This window comes from Benincasa hispida, chromosome 1 (genome assembly GCF_027475165.1).
Source record: "Benincasa hispida cultivar pf3 chromosome 1, pf3_genome.v1.1, whole genome shotgun sequence".
Taxonomy (NCBI): domain Eukaryota; kingdom Viridiplantae; phylum Streptophyta; class Magnoliopsida; order Cucurbitales; family Cucurbitaceae; genus Benincasa; species Benincasa hispida.
Genome location: NC_143478.1, coordinates 75392161 through 75417608, shown reverse-complemented (window position 1 = coordinate 75417608; position 25448 = coordinate 75392161). Strand labels below are relative to the sequence as shown.

The following is a 25448-nucleotide window of genomic DNA, read 5'->3' as shown; positions in this document are numbered from 1 at the left end:
GATCATGTTTAAATGATAACCTAAATAGCCTATAGTAGATGGATAGGGCTAGGTACCTTATCCATGTGACATTACATATACGACCCACTTTGTAGATATTGCAAGTAATGTAAAGTGTTACAAATAATCTGATCCTAATCATTCATGAGGAGACATGAGAGTGAGGATATCCTATATAAAGAGTTTGTATAAAATCTGACTACGAAATGATTAGTCTCATTATATAATGTCATTAATAATAGACATTTACATTTCACCTGGATGACCATAGGCGACATGACCCGAATCCTGAATGAGTTGTGAACTCCTACCTAAGAAGGCGGTCTTTTGATTTGTATAGGTGAGAGTGACCAGATCGCCGACTCAATATACCTACCATTTTGGGAATTCATCTGATTGGGGAGTTGGGAACACAGCCACACAAGACGGAATTTACTCCTTCCCTGATGTTGGGGTAAGTAGATAAATTACTCATTAAGGACTGATTTTAAGGCTTGAACAATGTGGTCACACCCTCTCTTGACCCGAGAGGGATTTGGCCATAGTTGGACTATGACTTATTGTTCATTAGAATGATCAGTGGTACTTAAGGAGTTAAATGTAACTACAAGGGTAAAATGGTAATTTTGGCCCAGTTGCATCGCATTGTTGACTGGTTTACTAGTTATATCCAATTGACACAAAAATATATCTGCAGTGTGAAGAATGCAACTGTTGGTCTTTAGTGGAGTGACCGACAATTAATGGATGTTAGGTAATTTAATTAAAGAGTTTAATTAATTATCCAAATACCATTGGAGTTTCAATCTACAGGTCCATAAGATCCCTCTATAGCTCAACAGGAATTATTGAGAATTAATTTTGGATTAATTTGAATTGTTCAAATTAATTGAGGAAATTAATTATATATGATATAATTAATTAAATCAATTATATGTGGTATAGTTAATATAATGTATTCGATACATTATAATATAAAGTTTATTTTAAGAGAAATTAAATATTTGAATGTGATTCAAATACTAACTATATGGATAAGATTTATATAATTAAATTTAATATAAATGTGATTTATATTATAATTGTAAGATTGTATCAACAGCAGCGGAAGAACAAGGATCATCTAAGCATTCAAATTCACCAATTTTGGCATAATATAAAGCATGTTTCTGCAGAAAAATGGGTTTCAAGACATACCTCTTGTAGAACTTCTTCAAAGCTCCTTCTCCAGCTACAATCTTCTCCATATCTTGTTATAGACCACCTCAAGATCTTCCCCACTATTCTCTTTCCATAGCCACATTTTATGATTATGAAATATGGAAAATGGATGTCAAGACAGCTTTTCTGAATGGCTATCTTGAAGGGAGTATCTATATGTCTCAACAAGAAGGGTTTAGGGTCAAGAGCAAAAAGTTTGCAAGCTTAATCGATCAATTTATGGATTAAAACAAGCTTCTAGATCCTGGAATATGAGATTTGATGTTGCAATCAAATCTAATGGCTTTGAACAAAATATTGATGAACCCTGTGTCTACAAGAAAATTGTCAACAAAACTGTCGCTTTTCTGATGTGTATGTTGATGATATTCTACTCATTAGGAATAAGGTAGAATATCTAGCTGAAGTTAAGAGATGGTTGGCTTCACAATTCCAAATGAAAGATTTGGGAGAAGCACAGTATGTTCTTGGAATCCAAATAGTTCGGAATCGCAAGAACAGAACATTGACATTATCTCAAGCATCTTATATAGATAGGATGTTGTCTAGGTATAAAATGTAAAACTCCAAGAAAGGATCTTTACCTTTCAGGCATGGAATTCACTTGTCTAAGGAGCAGAGTTCTAAGACACCTCAAGAGGTTGAGGAGATGAATCGAATTCCATATGCATCTGTAGTTAGGAGTTTGATGTATGCAATGCTGTGTACTCGTCCCGATATATGCTATGCCGTAGGAATTGTCAGCAGATTTCAGTCCAATCCTGGTCATGATCATTAGACTGCTGTTAAAAACATTCTCAAGTATCTTTAGAGAATGAGAGATTACATGCTCATGTATGGTCCTAAGGATATGATCCTTACTGGATACACTAATTCTGACTTTCAGACCGATATTGATTCAAGGAAATCAACTTCGAGGTCAGTATTCACTCTGAACGGAGAAGCAGTTGTGTGGAGAAGCATCAAGCAGAGATGTACTGTGGACTCCACAATGAAAGCTAAGTATGTTGCTGTAAGCGAATTAGCAAAAGAAACATAGCTGATCCATTTACGAAGGCTCTCTCGGCTAAAGTGATCGAGGGTCACCTAGTAGGATTAGGTCTACGAGTTTTGTATTACTAGGGCAAGTGGGAGAATTGATGGGTATTGTGATGCCCTAGTTTATTGTATTTGTACATTTCATTCTCTCCATGTAAACTCAACATTGTATATATTTGTATAAATTGATCCACTAGAGTTTTAGTCCAAGTAGGAGTATTGTTGGGTTTTATGTCCTAAAATCTCGCAGTTTGTAAAATGATAAACATTTTCTATAATCAATATACTTGTTATTGATTTCATAAATTATACGAAAGTCTAAATCCAATAAACTAAGACTCACGACTATTGTATGAGTACTTAAACTTTATGTGGAGACATAAGAGTGGATCGAGTTCGAATAAATAGTCAAAATGATCTATGGTACATGAATGAGGTTAGGTACCTTATTCTGGTAACACCATTGGATGCGGCCTACTTTGTAGTTGTTACAAAGAGTTGTAAAGTGCTACATACGATATGATCCTAATTCGTACATGTTATGACATGAGGAGTGGGGGCGTCATATGCAATGAGTTTGCATAAGATCAGGACCAAGAAATAAGTCACTCTTACTTTATAACGCTGTTTACTGTTTAAGACTGACTATTTCACCTATATAACCTAGGTTAACTCGATCTTAATCCTGAGCTAGCTATGAACTCCTATTTGTTCGGGATTATCCTTTGATCTGCAAACAGTGAGAGTAGTCCAACAGCACTACTCAATAAGCTTTCCATTTTAGAGATAAGACTAGATGAATAGCTAGGGACATAGCCTTGCAAGATGAAGTTCACGCCTACTCGATTTAGGGATAGGAGAAAGGTTGTTCTCTCAAGTACTGAATCCAAGTCTTGAACAAGGGGCCCCACCCTCTTACTGGGCTGAGAGAGTTTGGTTTGGTGATTGGATCACAAACCAGTTGTTCATTGGAGGACTTGAGGAATAAGACGTAATCCCAGGGATAAAACAGTTATTAGACCCAGCCATTATTATGAACAACCTGTGAAGGGTCGACTTGCTGATCATGGTTAAATCATGTGGACATAATATATCTACAATGAGGGAAGTGCAACTATGGGTTTTAGTGGAGTGATCCATTAATTAACGAATGGAGATTAATGTGGTCTAATGAGTTTAGCCAATTAATCTCAGATCGTTGGAGTCCATGATTTGTAGGTCCGCGAGGTCCCCCTACTAGCTCGTAACGGACTAGCTCTAGAATAGCGTGATAAGTTAATTTGAAACGTTCAAATTAGAATTAAGGGAATTAGTAATTATATGAGATATAATTATGTTTAATTTTAGAATTAAACGGAATAGGAGAATTTATATATTTAAATATGATTTAAATATATAAAGATGGATGTGTTAAAATTAATTTAATATTTGATATTAAATTAATTAAGTTTTATTTAATAATTAATTTATGAAATTAATTAATTTTTAATTTTTAAAATCAAATAGATTTTTTAAATCAAAATTTGATTTTTAGATAAAATTGAAAAAGGAAAAGAAAACAAAAACACAAGATGGAAAAATGCTTTTTCCATTATCCATCACTTAATTAGCTCACACATATAACAATATATTTGCCTTGTCTTCTCTAAACATGAGCTTCAACTCATGCAGCTCTTCTCTTTGCATGTTGATTTGCAATATAATGAATAGAGGAGTGAAAATCAGGCATGCAATCTACAGAATTTTTAGAGAAAATTCGGTTTGAAGAATGGTTCTTCAATAAGGTTGCTGCAATGAGCTTTTCTCCTTCATCCCTAGATTCAAGCTTGTTTTGAGTCCCACAACTCAATTTGGGTAAACTCTTTTGCCACTAGTCTAGCTTTGTAGGTCTATACCTTACCAGCTTGGTCTCGTTTTCTCTTGTAGATCCATTTGCAATCAATGGGTTTTACCCTTCTGGTTGATCTACAAGATCCCAGATAGAATTGAAATACATAGATTCCATTTCAAGGTCCATGGCTTTAATCCATTGGTCTTTGTCCACATCGTTCATTGCTTGATTAAAAGACAATGGATCCTCTAAACCATCATCTAGTATGATGATTTGAGTTTCAGTTAAACCTATATACCGGTCAGGCTGTTGCACAATCCTCCCACTACGACGAGGCATTCTCAACTCTTGAGAAGGATGTGAAGTATCAGTTTCATCAACAACTCTTATTGATGGACCTACTCTATCAACAACTCTTATTGAAGGACCTACTCGATCAACAACTCTTGTTGATACATTTGTCGTTTCTCTGGACATTTCTTCAATTACTAACTTACTGCGAGGTTGATGGTTCTTTATATAATCTTCCTCCAGGAAGGTTGCATTTGTCGATATAAATACTTTATCTTCCTGAGAATCATAAAAGAAACAACTTTTTGTTTATTTTAGGTAGCCTACAAATAGATACTTTTGAACGATGTTCCAGCTTTTTAGGATTTTGCATCAAAACATGTGTTGGACAACCCCAAATTCTGAAGTGACATAAATTTCCTTTACGTCCTCTCCAGAGCTCATAAGGTGTTTCAGAAACACTTTTCGAGGGAACCATGTTTAAAATATACATTGCAGTCCCAACTGCGTGTCCCCAAAAAGAATTTGATAACTGAGCGTTACTCATCATGGAACGAACCATGCCCAACAAGGTTCTATTTCTCCTCTATGCCACACCGTTCTGCTAAGGTATGCCAGGGGTTGTGAGTTGAGACTGAATTCCATGTTCTATCAAATAGTTTTGGAATTTTATGTCCATATACTCACCACCTATATCCGATCGAAGTGTTTAATTCTTTTTACCTAATTGGTTTTCAACCTCAACCTTATACTCTTTGAACTTTTCAAACGTTTCAGACTTTTGGTGTATTAGGTAAACATACTCATACCTTGAATAATCATCTATAAAAGTAATGAAATATTCATACCCTCCTCTTGCTCTAACATTTAGAGGCCTACAAAGGTATGAATGAATTAGCTCTAAGGGTTCTTTGGCTCTAAGACCTTTTCCAGAAAAAGATCTTTTTGTCATTTTACCCTCAAGACATTACTCACATGGTGGTAATGAATTGTCTTCCAACTTGTTTAGGTGACCATTCTTAACCAATCTCTTAATCCTATTAAGATTTATGTGACCCAGTCTCAAGTGCCAAAGATAGGCATTTGGACAAATCTTCCTCTTCTTATAAGTCCCAACAGTTTTAAACATCTCTATGTTCAACACAGCTTTGACCTCAGTCGGTTTTAATATACAAGTTATTTCCTAATTTTGCAGAGCAAATCTGTTTATTTCCCATTTTGATGAACACTTCACCATTTTCGAAATAAACTTTATAATTTTGTTCTAGCAAACAGGAGACAGAAATTAGATTCCTTTTCATAGAAGGAATATAATATACATTTTTCAAATAAATGTACTTATCTCCTATAAATAACTTCATATCTCTCACTACTTTGGCTGAAACAGTCTCCTCGGTCCCTACCTTAAAGATTGTTTCACCTTCTATCAACTGTCTCTAGGAACTTGTTTCCTATGAGATAGTACATACATGATTAGCGGCACCTGAATCAATTATCCAGATTTTATTGTTTTCCACTAAACATGCTTCGATAACAAGTAAATCATATTTATCTTATTGTTCGAATTCAACATTCTCATCTTCATAATTCATAATTTCAGATGAGTGGGAGATAGAGGACAATCCTCTGTTAAAACTCTTTTGGTATAATCAACCGCTAGTAATTTGTTTGTTGATTTGATTTTACTGTTATGTATATCAGAAATGAGTATACCAGAATTCGACATGCTGATAAAATTCAAACAAATTTTAATTAGCAAATTGTAACTAAATCCAAAGTTAAATTTTAACAAAAAGTAATAATGTACCCATAACCATTATTTATTTGCAACAATATTTTAGTGAGTCAGAATATGTGCCACCATGGGGCAGTTAGATACTCTTTCTCTAAAACAAACAATTTTGACCAAACACTATCCCCAGAATAACTCTTTTTTCTATTGTCTCCGGAATAACTCTTGTTCCTATAGTCATTTAGTTATCGTTTTCGGTCAAGATCTTTACTAACAACTTAGTAATTCTTGTAAGTATGATCTGCCATTTTCAGATCCTATAGGACGGTATGAACTTGCTTCCGAAATAGAAGACAATATCCAAGACGGAACTATAAGACCGTATTCATTTTACTGAAGCTTGGGTTGTTTCGAATCCTATGTTACAACCCTCCGTAGGGATCGCCGTGGTTAACGACTAACTAGTACCGCATAAAAACGACAGCAGACACAACATAGGTGTTGGGTTTTATGTCCTAAAAACTCGCAGTTTGTAAAATGATAAACATTTTCTATTATCAATATACTTGTTATTGATCTCATAAATTGTATGAAAGTCTAAATCCAATAAACTAAGACCCATGACTATTATATGAGTACTTGAATTTTATGTGGAGACATAAAAGTGGATCGGGTTCGAGTAAATAGTCAAAATGATCTATGGTACATGAATGAGATTGGGTACCTTATTCTGGTAATACCATTGGATACGACATACTCTGTAGTTGTTACAAAGAGCTGTAAAGTGCTACATACGATGTGATCCTAATTCGTACGTGTTATGACATGAGGAGTGGGGGCGTCCTATGCAATGAATTTGCATAAGATCCGGACCAAGAAATAAGTCATTCTTACTTTATGACGATGTTTACTGTTTAAGACTAACTATTTTACCTAGATGACCTAAGTAACTCGATCTTAATCCTGAGCTAACTATGAACGACTGTTTATTCAGGATTGCCCTTAGATTTGCATAGTTGAGGGTTGGCTCAACAGCGCCGGCTTAATAAGACTCCCATTTCAAGGGTAAGACCGGATATATAGCTGGGGACATAGAGTACAAGACAGATTTCACACCTACCCAATTTAGGGATAGAAGAAAGGTTGTTCTCTCAAGTACTGAATCCAAGTCTTGAACAAGGGGCCCCACCCTCTCACTGGGCTGAGAGAGTTAGTTTGGTGATTGGATCATAAGCCAGCTTCATTAGAGAATCAGTAGGGACTTGAGGAAGAAGATGTAATCTCAGGGGTAAAACAAATATTTGACCCAGCCGTTATTACGAACAACCTGTGAAGGGTCGACTTGCTGATTATGGTTAAATCATGTGGACATAATATATCTACAGTGAGGGGAGTGCAACTATGGGCTTTAGCGGAATGACCCATTAGTTAAAGAATGGAGATTAATCTAATCTAATGAGTTTAGACAATTAATCTCGGATCGTTAGAGCCCATGACCTCATTGGAGTCCATGATCTGTAGGTCCGCGAGGTCTAGCTCGTAACGAACTAGCTCTAGAATAGCGCGATAAGTTAATTTGAAACGTTCAAATTAGAATTAAGAAAATTTGTAATTATATGAGATATAATTATGTTTAATTTTAAAATTAAACGGAATAGGAGAATTTATATATATTTAAATATGATTTAAATATATAAAGATGGATATGTGTTAAAATTATTTTAATATTTGATATTAAATTAATTAAGTTTTATTTAATAATTAATTTATGAAATTAATTAATTCTTCATTTTTAAAATCAAATAGATTTAAATCAAAATTTGATTTTAGATAAAATTAAAAAAGGAAAATTGGAAAACTAAAACACTTTAATGGAAAAATGATCTTTTCCATTATCCATCTTTGAACTAGCTCACTCATGAAGCAATATATTTGCCTTGTCTTCTCCAAGCATGAGCTGCAATTCATGCAGCTCTTCTCTTTGCATGTTAATCTGCAATATAATGAGAAGATTGGAGATAAAATCGGGCATACAATCTACAGAATTTTGAGAGAAAATTCGATTTGAAGAAAGGTTCTTTAACAAGGTTGCTGCAGTGAGCTTTTCTCCTTCATCCCTTGATTCAAGCTTGTTTTGAGTCCCACAACTCAATCTAGAGCACCAAAAGAATAGTGAGGAAGATCTTGAGGTGGTCTACAACAAGATATGGAGAAGATAGTAGCTGAAGATGGAGCTTTGAAGAAGTTCTACAAGAGGTATGTCTTAAAACCCATTTTTCTTTAGAAGCATGCTTTATATTATGCCAAAATTAGTGAATTTGAATGCTTAGATGATCCTTGTGCTTTTTGGTCCTGAAGTACCATATCTTAGTGCAATTGGTGCACTTATGTATCTTGCTAATACTACAAGAACAGATATTACACTTTCGATAAATTTAATAGCAAGATATAGTTCTTTTCCAACAAAAAGACATTGGAACAGAATTAAGCATATATTCCGTTATCTCCGAGGAACGATTGATATTGGATTGTTTTATTCAAATAAATCAATTTTTGATCTAGTTGGTTATGCAAATTCTGGATATTTATCTGATCCACACAAAGTTAAATCTCAAATAAGTTATCTATTCACATGTGGAGGAATTGTTGTCTCGTGGCGATCTGTGAAACAGACCATAATGGCTACTTCCTCAAATCATACTAGAATTCTTGCAATTCATGAGACTAATAGAGAATGTTTATGACTAAGATCAATTACTCAACACATCCGTGAAACATGTGGCTTATCTTCTAATAAAAATCTTCCAACAATCGAAAACAACACAACATGTATATCTCAAATCAAAGGAGGATATATTAAAGGAGATAGAACAAAGCATATTTCACCTAAGCTTTTCTGCACTCATGATCTTGAAGAAAATGACGACATCACTGTACAATAAATTTACTCGAAGGATGACCTGACAGATTTATTTAACTTTTGAAAAATTGGTACACAACGCTGGAATGCGATGACTCAAAGATATGTTTTCATAAGGGGGAGAAAATATATTATTCTTTTTAGGAGTATAAATATATAAAATATGTCTTATTTTTCCTTCACTGGGGTTTTTTCCCATTGCATTTTTCCTAGTAAGATTTTAATGAGGCATATTTCATATATATCATCCATCTAAGGGGAGTATTATAAATATTATAATGTGTTAGATAGATGCTGAAGCTTATTGTCAAAAGCCAAGTATCCTCCTTCCATTATCACATCTATTAGTCATATGTCGTAGCCCATTCTTGGTGTCCAAATGTACCATATCCTACTTGCCAAAATCCTTATAAATAAGTGACCATTTGTGGAGTTTAAAAGACACATAAAGTGGGCAAAATCCATAAATTTTGGAGAAAGTGGAGAATCTTAAGAAATTTCTTATTTCATATGTTGTTAATTTATTTATTTTATGTATTATATTATATTGGTTCCCATGTTCCTATTAATTTTATAATAAAACTTGTGAGAGAGATATAGTAAACTGTATAAAGTAAACAAAAAAGATGGCGCGAGTTCATCTAATAAAGAAAGAAAATAAGATCAATCATCTAATTTTTGGGATGAAGAATAAAATAGGGTTAGTGAATCCCCATTTTTATTCGTAAACAGTGCTTAAAATGAAATTCAAGTGAAAAACATCATCTTCCACTTTTTCTCTTTCTAACACTTGTTAGCAAATTAGGCAAGTAGTACAGATTTTGTAACGCTTGAAAGAAAATTAAAATTTATATTTTTCTTCTATGTTATAAGCATCGTAGCGAGCATAAGGAGGAGGAAAAAAGGAAAAAATTCTCTCTCAGGTGTGGTTATAGGAGGAGGAAAAAAGGACCACAGCATAGGCAAGATGCATATTGCACAACAAAACGTAAGCAGCTCGAGTTTCTTGTCTATATATTTTACGCTACGACACCGCCAACACCAACACCATCCCATATTCCTTATTCTCTTTCACTCCGACCTTTTCCCTCTTTTTTCTTTTATTTCCCTTGATTTCCACGCATTTCCTACAAGATGACTTCGTTTGGGTCTTTGGATAAGCCTTTGGCCTCCATTGTATCACCATTTTCTTCTAACTTTACATGCTTTCCAACTCTACAGGAACCGAATCTGAACTTACAAGGCTTCTCTTATGCATGCTGGAAGGTTGAAATTAACGTGTGTTTCACACTCGCACTTTGTGGGTTTAATCCCAAATTGTGTCTTCTTCACTCCTGAGGATTTATTCGATCATACACGTATTTGGATTGATGATTAAGTTAATTTCAGTTGGGAACCCAGAATGGGCTAAGATACCCATGTAACTGCATTCCCTTTTCCTCTCTCGATATATAAGAATTGCTAGCTCTTATTCTAATGGCGTCTTCTTCAGATTGATACCAAAAGGGGTTTTCTACAAGACATTGAGAAACATGGCTACTACCCAATTCAAAGAAACCCTCCGTAGCAATGATGGTAACGATGATGATGATGATTTCAGATACCTTGTTGTGCGGCCGGAGAAGGGTGGAATCGGAGATGTTTTCCGGTGCTGGGTTTGGCCGGATGGGGACGGTGGACGGAGATTCTTCGAGAGCTCCGAGGAGGGTGTTTTTGGTGCGATGGTTTCGGGATGCAGATGGGTCATAGTGGTGTCAATTATGATTCGAAAAATTATAGCCATTCTGGCGAAACCATTGGAATGGACTGGAAATGTGGTGGAATTCACTCTCAATCTTCTGTCTATGAATGGCAATCTCTCAGGATTGCTCTGCAATATCGTACGCGGTGCGGGTCCATATGCTTTTAAATCTCAAACAACTCTTTCATCACATGTCTAGATTTTACAGAATAGGCATTCATTGATCGTTTGAAAAGTTTTTTTCACCCACAAAAACTTTCCCTGTTCAATGATTTTTTCCTTGTAGTTAATGACAGATTGACAATCAAATCTTAAGAGAAAGTGACATTTTCAATGTGGGTTTATTGACTATTTTGCTGAATTCGACCAATTAAGACATGAAAACTCTACATTTTCTGAATGCTCTCATTCTTAACTACTGAATTTGCTGCAATGATGGATGAGCAGGAGAAGTGGTAGTGCCACGGAGGGGAACAGAAACTTTTATGAGCATCGTTGGGCTTTTAGATGGTAGAATAGATCTATTAAATGAAGAAAAAATGCTTAAAGGAATTACTGTTTTTGTTTCTGAAGAAAGAAGCTTCGGACTTGAAATGGAAAATCGGAATCTAGTGGACCTTTGCGTCATGGCTTCAAAACTATCCTATGAGAACGAAAAGGTCATTCAGAATATTGTGCTTCACCATTGGAAGGCAAGCTATTTCATTGCTTCTCATCTTCTATTTATGTGTCATTTTGGAGTAAAAGATCAACTATGTCAGCTTCAGGTTACATGATAACATCTCTAACTTTGATTGTTAATAATGAAGCAGATGCATTTTGTGGGCTTCTACAATTGCTGGAATGGTAAGAAGAATACGAGCATTCTTATTCTATTAGTGTAAATAATCCATATTTAGAACTACTCTTAAGCCAACTGAGTGATTAATCGAATAACCGAATTCTGTTTTGCTCTTGACCACAACAAATTTTGGTAGATTTTCAAAAGGACAACTCTACTCAGGTGCTCATATTGTGCGATAAGCCTAACGACGCGAATTTGATATTGATCAGCTTCAGGGGCACTGAACCTTTTGATGCAGATGACTGGAGCACTGATTTTGACTACTCTTGGTACGAGATCCCGGAAGTCGGGAAAATTCACGTAGGATTCTTAGAGGCTCTTGGTTTGGGCAACAGAAATGATGCCAGTAGCTTCAAAGATTACCTTCAGGCAGAAGCCAGTATCAGCTCCACTGCATCAGATGTTCCGCATGATAGCAGAAGTCCATCTGGGCATACCAGATCAACAATCCCAAACTTTGATCAAAACATTGAACTGGATAGATTACTTCCATCTTTGGAATCTGAACAGTTTGATGGAGTTACACCAGAAGTAGTGCAGTTGACTGCATATTATGCAGTGAAACATAAACTCAGGAGATTACTTATGGAGCATAGAAATGCAAAGTTCGTGGTCACTGGTCATAGTTTAGGGGGAGCACTTGCGGTTCTGTTCCCTACAGTTTTGGTGCTACATAAGGAAATGGAAATAATGGGCAGGCTATCGGGTGTATATACATTTGGGCAGCCTAGGGTTGGGAACAAGCAACTGGGGCAGTTCATGGAGGCCTATTTGATGAATCCCATTCCTAGATATTTCAGGTTTGTTTACTGCAATGACATTGTACCCAGACTGCCTTACGACGATAAAGCTTTCTTCTTTAAGCATTTTGGGGTTTGTCTATACTACGACAGCCTATTCACTGAACATGTATGTACATTTTCTAACTCTTATTTCTTGTGGTTTGATAAGCTAGACATTGCAATATTGAACTTGAACCATATTATGAATAGACTTCCCTCCAAGAATACATTGGTATGATGGTCTATTCGTTTTGGTCTTTTGATGGGTCGACTCAATTTGTGGTTCTTACTCTGAATTTGTTTTTTTTCTATTTGTATTTGAAGAAAGTAGATGAGGAACCGAACAAGAATTTCTTTGGGATTAGATACCTGATACCGGAATATCTCAATGCTTTATGGGAGCTGATCAGAAGCTTGCTGATGGGCTACACTCATGGAGTTGAGTACAGGGAGGGATGGGTTTGCACATTAGTAAGGGTGATAGGGCTGGCACTTCCTGGTATTTCTGCTCATTGCCTCACAAATTATATCGACTCTGTGAGGCTTGGTAAAAAGAACCAATCCCTTTGAAGATTCCAATGATTGTTCACTTGGCAAGGACAGAGCAAACTAAGTCCATTCCTCTACATGCTGTAGCATCTTCCACTTCGAGAAATTTTAAGGTTAGCAGTTTCTGACCCAGACTCATATTTTATAACTAGGATAATTGTTTGTCGACATATACTGGGAACACTATTACTATAGAGATTGTCTAATGTCTAGTTCCTAATTACCTACCCTGTAATACCATATTTGGAAGAAGAATACTAATCTTGATTACTAAATCTTCTTGTCTTTTAGTTTTATGTATATATACACACACATCTACCTTTCAGTTTCTCACTAAACGAATTGCCAAATCGAAAAGACAAATTTTCGACTGACTCAGTTGAAGACAAAAGATTGTGTCATTAAAAAAGGCAAAAAAACAAAACAGAACTTTCTTTACAATTAAAGTGGGATTGGATTAGATAAGATTTGGGGTTATATAAATATATATATTGGTGGCACCTTGCTTTAGTTGATTGTGATTGTTCATTAGAATATATTCTATTTAGCTAAGCTAAAAGTTGTAGATGTTGAGATCCTACACAGAAACATCTTCCACCTTAGATTTTGTTCCGAGTGTGGTACATTGTTCCTTCCATCTTTTGCACCCCAATTTTCTAGATAATTCTCCCCAGGGTAATGAGATGATTGATTAAAAGACCCAAATCTCAAGTCTAAAATGATCTTATTTTTTAAAACTTAAGAATTTCGACCGTTTGCTTACATTATCATCAAATAACTTTACAAAATTACCCTTAGTTTTCCCTACTCTTCTTCCTAGCGATTTCTTTCCTTTTTTTCTTCTTTTTTCTCACTTTTCATCTGCCGAGACCACCCTATTTTTCTTCTCTGGCAAGACCACGTTTCTTCTCCTGTGAGAACAAGCTTTTCTTCTCTGACTGATTTCTTCTCTCCCTCTTTTCCGTTGTGTTGCAAAGCGAGACTTAGTGCGGAGAGCGGGGTCAAGTGTAGGAGAGTGAGATGGAGCGTCAGAGAGCAAGACCGAAAAGCAAAACCCTAAGAGAAAGGGAGAGAGGAAGCTATCTATAAGAAAAGAGAGAGAACGAGAGAATCAATCTGTCTGCACGTAAGAATTTCGTTTTGGTAATTTCATCCAAATTTGACGTTGACGAAAGGTCAAAAAACCTCACTTTTAAAGCAAGGCAAATCTTTTTTTTTTTCCTGCCTCAAATTTGGGACATCCGTTCAGAAGCCTTAGCCCTGCTACTCCCCCTCATTCTCCAACAATGATTTTCTTTTGTGCTATACTAGGGGCTCATCATTGCTTATTAATCATTTACCAAAATTCCAGAGCGTAACATCATTACATTATTGTATGGAGATACATTGTTTAGTGGCAACAGGGGGCGAAGGACAGATATGTGTTGCCAACTACACAATTATTTGGTACAAGAAGTTCAATTAAAAGAAATCATTCGATAAGACGATACATGATGATGGACAAAATGTTCAATCCTAATAATGAACTTCGTACAATTTTGTATAAATCATTTCATAATATTGCTTCATCACTTTGTGGGAGAAAAGGAAGAACTTACACCTGTGTTCTACTTATATGTTAGATTATTGTCAAGAATAGCTCTAAAAATGTGTTTGAAATCCATTTTTAAGTATTTAATTCAAAAAATAAGTCACTTTAAAATAAATTGTAGTGTTTGACAACCACTAAAAATAATTTTTCATGTGTATTTTAATAAGTTTTTTTTTATCAAAAGTAGTTTTTTTTAAGAACACTATGGGCCCGAAGTTATTAGTAAACAAAGCACCAAGATACGTAGCTATGTTTGTTATGCCTTTTCTTGAGAGGACAATGCTACAAAGGATGCAAGAGATGATGGATATAGACAATATATTTTATTTATATATAAAAACAAATCAATTATACCCTTTTGATGAAAAGTTGTTTAGCTCTCCTTGTAACTATCTAGCAGTTTCATAATAGTATTGGTGGTGATATGCAGTTTTGATCGGTTGGTTAGGGGGGGAAAAAACAAGAGCATTCAAAGAAAGAGCTTACAATTAATGAATATAGATTACAGCTCTCAAGTTTATGATAAACAAGTTAAAGAAGAAGATGATAAATGAAGAGAAAAGATCAACTGTCAAGCCTCAAAAAGATTACAGTACAGTTCAACAAATGAAACCAAACTCCATTGAAAGACCAAACCATTTGTGTGAGTCCTCTAATGTTTGCAGGTTCCAATGAACTGAAGCAATGGGGGGTTTGAGAACCAATGCCAGAGCAAAAGTTCAGCTTGCAGTAAATGTCCAGGACCAACTTGCTTCGAGTGTTAATCATCATCTGAGTAGTAATCCATAAATAATCATGTGCTTAGAATTAACAAACAAAATGTGTGTTTGTTTACATAAAAACGACAGCAGAACAATTGTAAGGCATGGTTTTTGTTTTTCCATCTTAAAACCAAGAAACGAAAAATGAGAAATGAGAAACAATGATGTTAAGTATACATTAAGATGTTCTATGTGTGATGGATTCAAAGAGAAAGTACTCACCATTACTAGGGTCAACGTGTACAAAAAAACTGGCTGCCACTATGAGGTAACAAAGAATAAGCATTAGACCTTTGAAATAATTTGATGTCCCCTCCTGCAAATATTGCAAATATGACCAAATGCCAAGAAGATTAGAATAATGACTTACCATACAGAACATAAAAAATGAAGATACGCAACAGTTCTACTACTAAACTGTCTAAATTCATGCTTCGATTGAATGGCACTTGGCATATAAATGATACAATGAAAACTCTTTAATGGAAGGCAGAGTTATTTGAACAGAATAGCTATTAAATTGCAAATGAACTTAAGTACAGGAGGATGGATAGAAGATAAGGCACCTGCAACATAAAGGCCACCACTAGAACAGTGATAAACAAAGTTGCTGTTTCAAAAAGTTTAAAGTTCAAGTCCATTGGTTCTCCCATGCACCATCCAACTACTACGCAGAATGGGATCTACAATCATCAATGACACAGTAAAGTTACCCATACAAAATAAATTTCCAAGCCAACACAAGGTTTCCGAGCCCAAGTTAAACTAATAGACATCATGTACCGTTTCTCCTTAAGTTTTGTATCAACTGAGCAACAGTTATTAGAAATTTAGACAAACATTCTTTTCTATTTTTCATTTTTTAAGCAACACCTATTTGATAAATATTTTTATTTCTTGTTTCTAAAATTTAAGGTACGTTTCCAAAGAAAATATACCAAATTCGCGAAACAACGAGTATCCATTTCTGTTTTAAATACATGTGCCCCACATTTCTCTCTCCTTTTTTCCATCATATATATATATATATATATATATTAATTTAACTCTTTTTTTTCTTTTAATACTTTCTACTCTAATCCTTTTATTATTCTTTTCTTTTCATTTATTTCCTTTTATTTTTTTTGTTTCTCCCTTCTTTTTCTTCTCCCCCTATCAATTTCTTTCCCTCTTCATTAACGAGCATTTAGTTATGGTTATTTTTTCAGCTCTACATTATTTTTTAGTAGGATTTTATTTTTTTACTAAATTAATAAATTAATAATAAATTCATATTTACCATTATTTTCAAATTAAAATGTCTTTTTTTCCTTCTCTTTTTAGATTTTATTTGTGTGTATAATGGACTAATGAGAAACACATACATTTTTAAAGGAAAGAGATAGAAATAAAATATATAAATTATCTTAATTGAACTCATGTAAGTCAACATTATTTAAGAGTGTGGGATGAGATTTCAAATCAAATTCGAACTTTGGTGGAAGAAAAATATTAATTATTTTTTTTCTTTGGGCTAAAATTGAATTCAATACTATAAATTCTTTTAATAAAATTTGTTTTAATGCATGTGATATATCTTATTATGTTATATGTAATAAAGTTTATATCAATTAAAATAACAAGAAACACATTTCTATTTTTAATTTTTTTTTCTTTTTAAAAATAAGAAACAAAACTGTTTCTATTTTTAGTTCTTAAAAAAAAACAAGAGTTAAAGAAAGAGATGTTATCAAGTGGGTCCTTAGAAAATAATCCTCACAACTTACCACAAACATTGATATTTGTGTAGATGATCCAATAGCAACTCCAAGAGTAATGTCCTACAGTAACTTTTAGGTCAATCAAACCAAACAAAAAAAATGATTTGAAGAAAAATGTAAAAACTAATAATAAATAAATAAATCTAGAAAGTGCTCACAAGCTTATCCTTCATGGCAAACATGATTGCACTTGCATGTTCAGCAGCATTTCCAACAATTGGCAACAAAATTACACTAATAAAAGCCACCGGCAAATTCAATGATTCAGATGCTCCCTGAAAAAGCCACAAACTAATTAAATCTGCTGCATAAGATGATAAAGATCGAGAGAGACAAAGCAGCCATTAAAATCATTGCTACTACCTAAAAAATAATTACGAAAAGTCTCCGAAACCAAAGTCTAAAAAGAAACATGAAACCTCATCAAGAACCAAACACCATCGTGAACAGAGCCTGTAACATGAATCTTTGGATATGTTTTATGATAACTACTTTATAGATCAAATTTTGATAACATATTTCAAATAACTTATGTTTGAAAAACACTTTTTGTTCTTACACACCTTCTTTGTTGTTATTTTCTAGAAAAGAAACCTACTGAATAGTGTTTATAAACTTCACTTCGTAAAAAGCATTGAGCTACCCAGTATAAATATTGGACAAGCAAAGGAAACAATAACAGAATGCACATAATTGTAGTTAAAAGTTCAAACAAGGCTGGAAAAGAAGTGCATGAATCAACAAGATGCAATAACAATTAGAATAAAATTTACCTGGATAGCATCAACAAGGTATCCAGATAAAATAGATACCCATACAGTCAAGATGGCAAGCCATCCAATTGCTTCCCAAGCATAAATCTCAGAATCATCTTCATCTTCATCTTCAACTTCAACTTCCTAAAGAAATATAAAAAATGCTAAAACCATTAGAATTAAAAGCCTCTCTGCTTGAAAAAATGTGGAAAAGATAGTATTGACCATTGATTCTGCTTTTTTTTAAGCGTGGGGACTAGTTAGCAAATAAAAAGTACCACTAAACATCTGACTCAAGTAGATGCACAACCATTTGTTAAATCCCCATTCCTAATGTATACCCCACAAATCCAGTTAAAGTTCATCATATATAAAACAACTATGTGATTGAGGTTATACATGATAATTAAGCTATGATCACATTAGCATTTCTTGATGGTAATAGTTTTCTTTTTTAAAGAATTTTGTAGCCATTGTTTCAAGCTCGCCTCTAATAGATGTCGCAAGTCCTGATTCCTAATTTACCCTAATAGTTGGAACATATTATAGTATGCTAAGGATAAAAAAAGCCAAGATAGTTGTTTGGAGGAACTATTGCTTGTTAACTGAAAACAACATTCAAAAGCAAGATCCAAACATAGAGCCAAAGAGACTCACCCCATCAAGAGGACCATAGAGATTATGCTGACTTTTTAGTTGAAAGAAAAGGTAGCTTGCATATGCAACTAACATTATACAACTGCTAAATCTTGAAAGAGATAATGCTGATTCTCCGGAATGAAGTTCGGTGTGGGTGAAATGAAGCACTGCCGGGAAAGTTGTTCCCATAACAGCCATCAACAACAATCCTGAATTCACAACAGCAGCACCCTGTTGCAAAATAGTCAGATCTTAACGTAAACCAAGAAAGTGAGTAAAATATCTCCAAAATAGAGGCATACCATATTTTCCTAGAGAATAAAACCTTGTACCTTATTGAAAACCTGCACCTTCTTATGATGAACAATCCCACCAGTAAAGAAAGCGCAACCAAGCACAAGGAGCATATTTGACAAGATTGACCCCAGTAATGACTGTTGAACAACCCTAATCATCCCACTCTTTAACGCATATATTGATATGATCATTTCGGTTGCATTTCCGAATGTTGCATTCAAAAGACCACCAACTGCAAAGCCCATTATACATTTGAGTTATTAGGGAAACTAACGAAACAGCCACAATTAAATGATCAAAACAAGCAACGCCTGGTTAGGTAGCATGCATACCTGTTGGTCCAGTGTAGAAAGCAAGCTGCCTGCATCACAAATATTTTTGTGAAGTTTAGCACAAATTGAAATAATATAAAATCATAAACGTAGAATATGGAGAAGCCAAATCTTACTCAGTTGCATAACCAAGACGTTCTGCCAAGGGTGTAATTCCAAGTAAAGTGAAAAAGAAGACCAATCCCTGACATATAAAGCTGACTATCAAGGAATTATGAACCATGAGACAAATCATACTAGCCACGGTACTAACCAGCAAAATGATCTTAAAAGTAGAATGTTTGAATATCCAAAATTTTATGAACAGATCAATAGATGTAAAGGACAGCGTCACAAAGAGGTCATAGACCATATCCTCATTAAATCAAATAATAAGAAAATATCTTTGATTGTCTGGGGACTTCTATTCCATGAAAAAGCTGCTCAATACAAGTCTTTCACCATTTCTTTCTTCACAAATCCAATCATGCCATTTGCTATTGTAGAAATTCAACCAGTAAAAATTATGAAGAGGAGTGCTTCTTACATGCTTTCCCGTTAAGTAATGTAGCAGAATTGCCAAAGGACCAAAAGGTAGTAACACGTTGATCTTTGCTCTAACCAACACTATATAAGCACTTCTAAGAGGTCTAATACGAATATTGTTAGTCTTCCACCATCTTTTATCATCTGGGGAAGAACGCACAGGAGCCGTCTCACAATCAAAGCTATGCAATACGTTCTTCGCAACTGGTGATGACTTCAATAGAATTTCTTCGTCTGATAAGTAATTTGTTTTCTCCTCTGTTGATCCCATCTGCAAGCACAGTCATGTCGATCAATTAAACCTATCCACTTCCAATACGAAAGACCATTTTAAATAAAACTACAATAAAAATACAAATCTGGGTTGATTTACATATGCTACTTCATCTTCCACAAGTCAAATCCGAAGCATTATTAACTTAAGAGAAAGAAGAAATCAGATCGAGTTGAGATTAAAACGAGATTTAGTTACCCTACCAACAAAAAGAGCGAGAGAGTATTTACCAGATTGGAGATGAACTTGAACTGACGCAACGAGGATATCCAGGTCGAATCCCAGCTATAGAATGATCAAGAACTTCCCAAATCGAGCTGAGATACCAACCCTCAAAAGCAAGAAGAGACGAAAATAAGACAAGAAGCAATCGGGTCCCACTAGTTTGGATCGTATAGGTGATTCAGTTGCTTAAAAATAAAATCTCTGGCCACCACAGCCGGCAAAGGCCAGCCCAGAAGGAAAGTTCTTCGAAATAAGAATCTCGACTTCACCAAAATTATAGATCAAGCGAAGAAGAAGTCGAGTTGGGTGGCTGATGGGAAGGGAAGGCAATATAGCGAAGTTCCACAGCAGCGAGGAAGCTTCTGCGAAACATCGTCCTCTTGCGTCTTCCTCATTTAACTTTGACTTGTTTAATTATTACATTATATTACACAAAGTATGTATTTTTAAAAGGTAATAATTAAAACAGAATAATTAGCCGTAAACTTCTTCAAGTTCAAACAAAACCCCATTACAAGTTTGAAAAATACTTCTTGGATGGGGTTGGATTCAGTTTCCAATCTTCTTTACAGTTAAAGATTTGACTTTTATAAGTTTGAAAAGAATAGCTGATGTTTTCTTTGGTGGGTACATAACAGAGGGGAAAAATGAAGGCTCAGAAAACAGTCGACCATTGCGTTTTCAACTTCGGAGTATTTTGCTTGTAAAAAATGGGTTTGGCTCAGAAAGCACAAAGTCCAAGTCTTTAAGCCTCTCTCGTTCTCCATCTCTTGTGTAACCATTGGAAATTCAACTTCAATCACATGTGGAAGAAAAGGGAATCGTGGAAAATGCAAACAAAAAGTCTAGACCCTCTCCTCCAAAGCTATTTCTCCATATCTTAGTCCATTCAAAGTGGCTTAATTTAGTCACGGTTGAACTGGCTTTATAAGCGTAACGTAAACTCGAGGAAGTTTTTCAACATTAAGTGTCATGTTTAGATGAGATTTATATGTCATCATAAAAGGTCAATTTCAAGTCAAAATGCTTTTCATGTGGGCTGATTCAGCCCCCTCTTTTAACAATGACGATATGATTATCATTCCATGAAGCTCCTCCCCTCTTTGAAAGCCAAAAATAGGGCAAAGGGCATTGCAGAAGAGAGCATAGATTGGAACAGAACAACGACAATAATTCAACTCTTGGGTCCTAACAAAGTGAGGCCATTGCTATATAGCTATTACGTGCTATATGATTTCACAAACAAATACAAATGATTGAAGAATGCCCAACTTTGGTAAGAATGGGTTAGTAATGGCTTAAAGAAAATGCAAACTCCAACTGAGAAAGGCAAGAAAAGAGAATACGAAGAGTCATGTATCCAAAAGAAGACCACAATCTAATCTAACGAGCTTAAAGCTAAAACGAATTTGACTTAGCTTGATATTTCAGCCACCGGCAAAAGATTACAGAATTTTTGCATTGTTCTGAAAAATGTCGTGAAAAACAGATGATTTACTGATCTAAACAGCAAATAATTTACCATTCCCTTGGGCTATTCCAGAAAAATTACAGGACAATAATGGCGTCGTCATGCTTCTCAGGAAGACAGAGCAATTCAAGAAAAGAAACCAAAATGAGAAAAATATTAAAAGGCTGTCTTTGTCTCAAGAAAGGCTGGAAGGATGAAGAGGCGGAGGAGGTAATAGTTGACGAAGATTCTGATGATGAGCTTGCTGATTCTGGTACTGACTTGCTCCATTTTTCCTAGTTATGAACGCATGTTCCAGTAATGCAGCGGCAGTCCATCTCTTCCGAGCTTCTCTTTGCAAACAACAGGCAATAAAATGGCGAAACTCCGGTGAAGCAGTGGGCGGCGCCTCTGGTGGCTGAGCCATACAAATAGCGCACATCAAGCTTGCCCAATCCCCAGGCCTCTCAACAGCAAGAGGAAACCGACCGAGATAGAATTCCAATATGCTAACCCCAAAGCTCCAAATATCCCCTGCATACCCATTGTATTGACCCTGATTTAGATCGGAATTTATTCTCTCAGGGCTCATGTACGCAATAGTTCCAACCGAGGAATTACAAGGGTCCATAGTCTGTTCCAAGATTCGACCAACGCCGAAATCAGCGATCTTAACCTGCCTTCGTGAATTGATGAGGAGATTCGAGGGTTTGATGTCGCGATGAACGATACGGCGGCTATGGAGATAAGCGAGACCGCTAAGAATCTGCCGAGCCAAATCAGAGAGATGGTGTTCTTGAGGGATGTGGGTTCCTTCCAAAGACCCCCGATCCATATACTCAAGAAGAACCTGGATTTCGCCGTTATGATCGAACATATCATGACACTTGACCACATAGGGATTGTCAACGTCACGAAGGATCTCGACCTCGCGACACATCTGAAGCCTAACCGCATCCTCATGGTTACCGTAAATGACCTTGAGAGCATAGACACGGCCGGTGGGACGATGAACGACTTTGTAAACGGTGCCTCCACATCCACTTCCGATTCGGCTCACTCGCTCAAACTCGGAAAGGCTGAAAGCCTGACGCTGCTGAGGTAGCGGGTCCGGCGGGCGGTTGGCGTTGTGGAGTTGACTGGTGGAAGGAGGAGGCGCAGAGTTGGAGGAGGTGGGAGGTAAAGGGAGAGGAACGGCCAAAGACGTATTGTCCCGCTGCGGAAGATGAAGATTGAGATTCGGACGACGACGGGTACGATCGGTGGGAGGATTCGTACCCTGAGGCAGCGGCTGGAGGGGTCTCATCTGCGCTGATGATGACGACGACGACGAAGAAGAAAAAATCCCCAAAAGGAATTAGAAAATCAATACCCACGAAGAGAAATTGAAGAATAAAGATTGAGAAAATAGATCGGATGAAGAAGAAGAAGGAGAGATTGATTGTAGTGGGGGAGATAAAAGGAGAAAGTTCTTGGAAGAGGGGAAAGGGAGAAGAAAAATGAGGGAAACCAAATTACTTTTCTTTTTCTTTTTCTTTTTCTTTTTTTTTTTTCTTTTCTCCAAAAAAAGGCTTTTTGCATATACACAACAAAATGAAAGGAGGAAGGGAAGGATGGAGGGCTCTGTATCTGTCTGTAATATTATGTATATAAGTTTAAGTTTGTTTTTTTTTTTTTTTTTTCTTTTTCTTTGGGTTAATAGAAATTAATTAATAAATAAATATTTTATATATTAGATTGAGGGGGAGGTCGAAATCAAAAGAGGGAATAATCATATAGATATTATTGAGAAGGAATGGGTGACGCGACTAGAAGAAGAGTGAACAACACGCACCAATAAGGTTTAACAATTATTGGAAAGGCCTCCATTATTTCAGAATGGGGAGCGTGTTCTTTGGACCATTGCGTACGTACGTCTTTCTCTCTTTCCCCCTCTCTTACTTTTAGATTGTATGAGTCGAACCATACAACCAAACTCCATTTGCTTATTATTAAAACCCACCGAGCCCAAGCCCAAGCCCAAGCCCAAACCCAAGCCCAACTTATATGACAACACGGTCTTTAAAAACTCGGCCCATGTCCAAGTCCAATAAGTCCAAAACCCTGTTTGGATCTGAATTGAATCAGCCTAACCTTCGAAAGTCAAATGATGGTCCAAATTTTTTTATTAGGCTTAGGCTAGCCTTTTGGCTTTGGATCCGTTAATAAGGCTAACTCTTAGATAGTGCAACTAAAAAAAAAAAATCCTAGTGGGTGGCAATCTATGATTTCTCTGTTACTACACAAATTATTGATGGTAAAATCTAGTCATAGTAATACAATTGACCTTCATGTACTTTCAATGGTTAATTTGTAATTTGGAAAAAAATTGCACATTGGTGTGTTACACTCCTATGCCAAAGAGTGAAAAAATGCAACAAACTTACAGTTTGAGTGTGAAGATGTTAACTTACTTTCAATGAGTTATAAAGGCATATTTATATGGGGTTGACTTAGTGTTTTTTACCTTTCTGTTTCACAAAAAGGAACGAGGTCAAACTTCGTTGGGCTATCCCATGCGTTGTGTCAAGGGCCTTTTTTTGGGCTTTAGCCTAAGTTTTTTTCCTTTGCCCATTTAGGCTAAGGGTTAAAACCTACTCCATAGTCAGCCTCGACCTACCTTGGTTTGGGCCTGTTTCCGTTACTTTGGGCTTTCTAACTCTGTTTGTTATCTGTTTTACATTTCTTAGGTTCAATTTTAGGTTAGACAACAGAAATAACAAATTTTTTAGTTTCATTTCGAAAATTGATTAAAAAATTTAAACTTATAAAAATAGCAAAATAAATTTATATAATAGAAAATATTAATTAGTAAATGATAAAAATATCCTAAAACAACAAAATTAAGTCCAAACGAAAATGCAAAGATACACGGCTACAAAAACAACTTGAATAACAAAAATGCATTATGCCTAAACATTCTAGAATCATAAATACACAATATTTCTAAACATTCCAGAAATAAAATTAAAAAAATACCCAATATGATCTTTAACACTTCCAATTACATATAAAACACATGTATGCGAGGGATGATGACAATCAGGCGGTAGGGTCACTAGAAACGTAAGGATGTCTACAATGATGGACTTCCTTCAAGGTGAGAAACAGCAAAGTTGATTATACGAGTGAAGTTATTGTTTGTAAGTGAATGTTTGAAGAAATTGCAAGTTCAGGACGACGTGAGTATTGGAAATATGATTGTATTTGACACCAAACCAAATTTCATCATCTTCATTCGATGTGACCATTTTTCTAATAGGATCTTGAAAGCCAATTTTAAACACTATGAACGTCATTGTGACCATTTTTGTTTATTATTATTAAATCGATAAGTAGTTAGATAAAATCTAATTTGATAATAAAATATAAATTCAAATATAATTCATGGGAGAAAAATTAGGAATTGAATTCATTTATTTACAATTACATTATATTCATAATTTCATTTTCATTTAAGCTTCAAGAATTACACTATTTATAACTCCATCAACCACAAAACCTACAAAAGAAGCTTAACTAGTTGTAGAGGTATAGCAAAAATATCAAGACTGCAAAAGTGAATACTTGTTTGTTTGTCAAAGAGACAAATTATATGTTCAAAAAGTGATTAAATCAAATCAAAACAAATATGAAACCACCTATTCAAATTTTAAACTAAGAGAAAAATTTAGCACCTTTATCTCTTGAATCAGTTAGGTTAAAGTTTCATAACTGAAGATTCCATTTACACTATATTTCTATTGGTGTCTCATAACAAACGATTCCATTTATACTGTATTTCTATTGAGAATTTATACACGGTATAATAATTACACAATACTCGTAAAAACTTTTAATTCACCATATCA

At 35.3% G+C, this 25448-nt stretch overlaps 3 protein-coding genes across 7 annotated transcripts; 1 reads left to right on the top strand and 2 right to left on the bottom strand.

The window, feature by feature from the left end:
• The first annotated feature begins 10164 nt into the window (after window positions 1-10164).
• On the top strand, window positions 10165-15107 carry LOC120088949 (alpha/beta-Hydrolases superfamily protein). Of its 5 annotated transcripts, none has more exons than XR_016524775.1 (7): window positions 10165-10453; window positions 10526-10920; window positions 11222-11466; window positions 11587-11620; window positions 11752-12527; window positions 12725-13062; window positions 14971-15107. XR_016524775.1 is itself a non-coding variant. In XM_090307501.1 (7 exons), the coding sequence occupies exons 1-6, from the start codon at window positions 10404-10406 to the stop codon at window positions 12608-12610; spliced, it is 1428 nt and encodes a 475-aa protein (XP_090163627.1). In that variant the 5' UTR covers window positions 10165-10403; the 3' UTR covers window positions 12611-12632; window positions 12725-13224. The 5 variants fall into 5 exon arrangements, 3 of the variants coding, with proteins under 3 accessions (XP_090163627.1, XP_090163624.1, XP_038902324.1); XR_016524777.1 differs by lacking the exon at window positions 14971-15107 and adding an exon at window positions 13927-14180; XM_090307501.1 differs by lacking the exon at window positions 14971-15107 and adding an exon at window positions 12574-12632 and having other exon boundaries at window positions 11752-12418; window positions 12725-13224.
• On the bottom strand, window positions 15009-21170 carry LOC120088968 (vacuolar cation/proton exchanger 3-like). Its single transcript, XM_039046410.2, has 12 exons — window positions 20114-21170; window positions 19611-19880; window positions 19201-19268; window positions 19085-19113; window positions 18788-18984; window positions 18474-18686; window positions 17835-17960; window positions 17220-17336; window positions 17068-17121; window positions 15868-15984; window positions 15524-15617; window positions 15009-15311 (listed from the first exon to the last, which is right to left on the bottom strand). The coding sequence occupies exons 2-12, from the start codon at window positions 19878-19880 to the stop codon at window positions 15301-15303; spliced, it is 1296 nt and encodes a 431-aa protein (XP_038902338.1). The 5' UTR covers window positions 20114-21170; the 3' UTR covers window positions 15009-15300.
• Window positions 21171-21507: 337 nt separating this feature from the next.
• LOC120088976 (mitogen-activated protein kinase kinase 5-like) lies at window positions 21508-22864 on the bottom strand. Its single transcript, XM_039046418.2, has one exon. It carries the CDS (start codon window positions 22862-22864, stop codon window positions 21755-21757), a length of 1110 nt encoding a protein of 369 aa, XP_038902346.1. The 3' UTR covers window positions 21508-21754.
• Between the last annotated feature and the right edge of the window lie 2584 nt (window positions 22865-25448).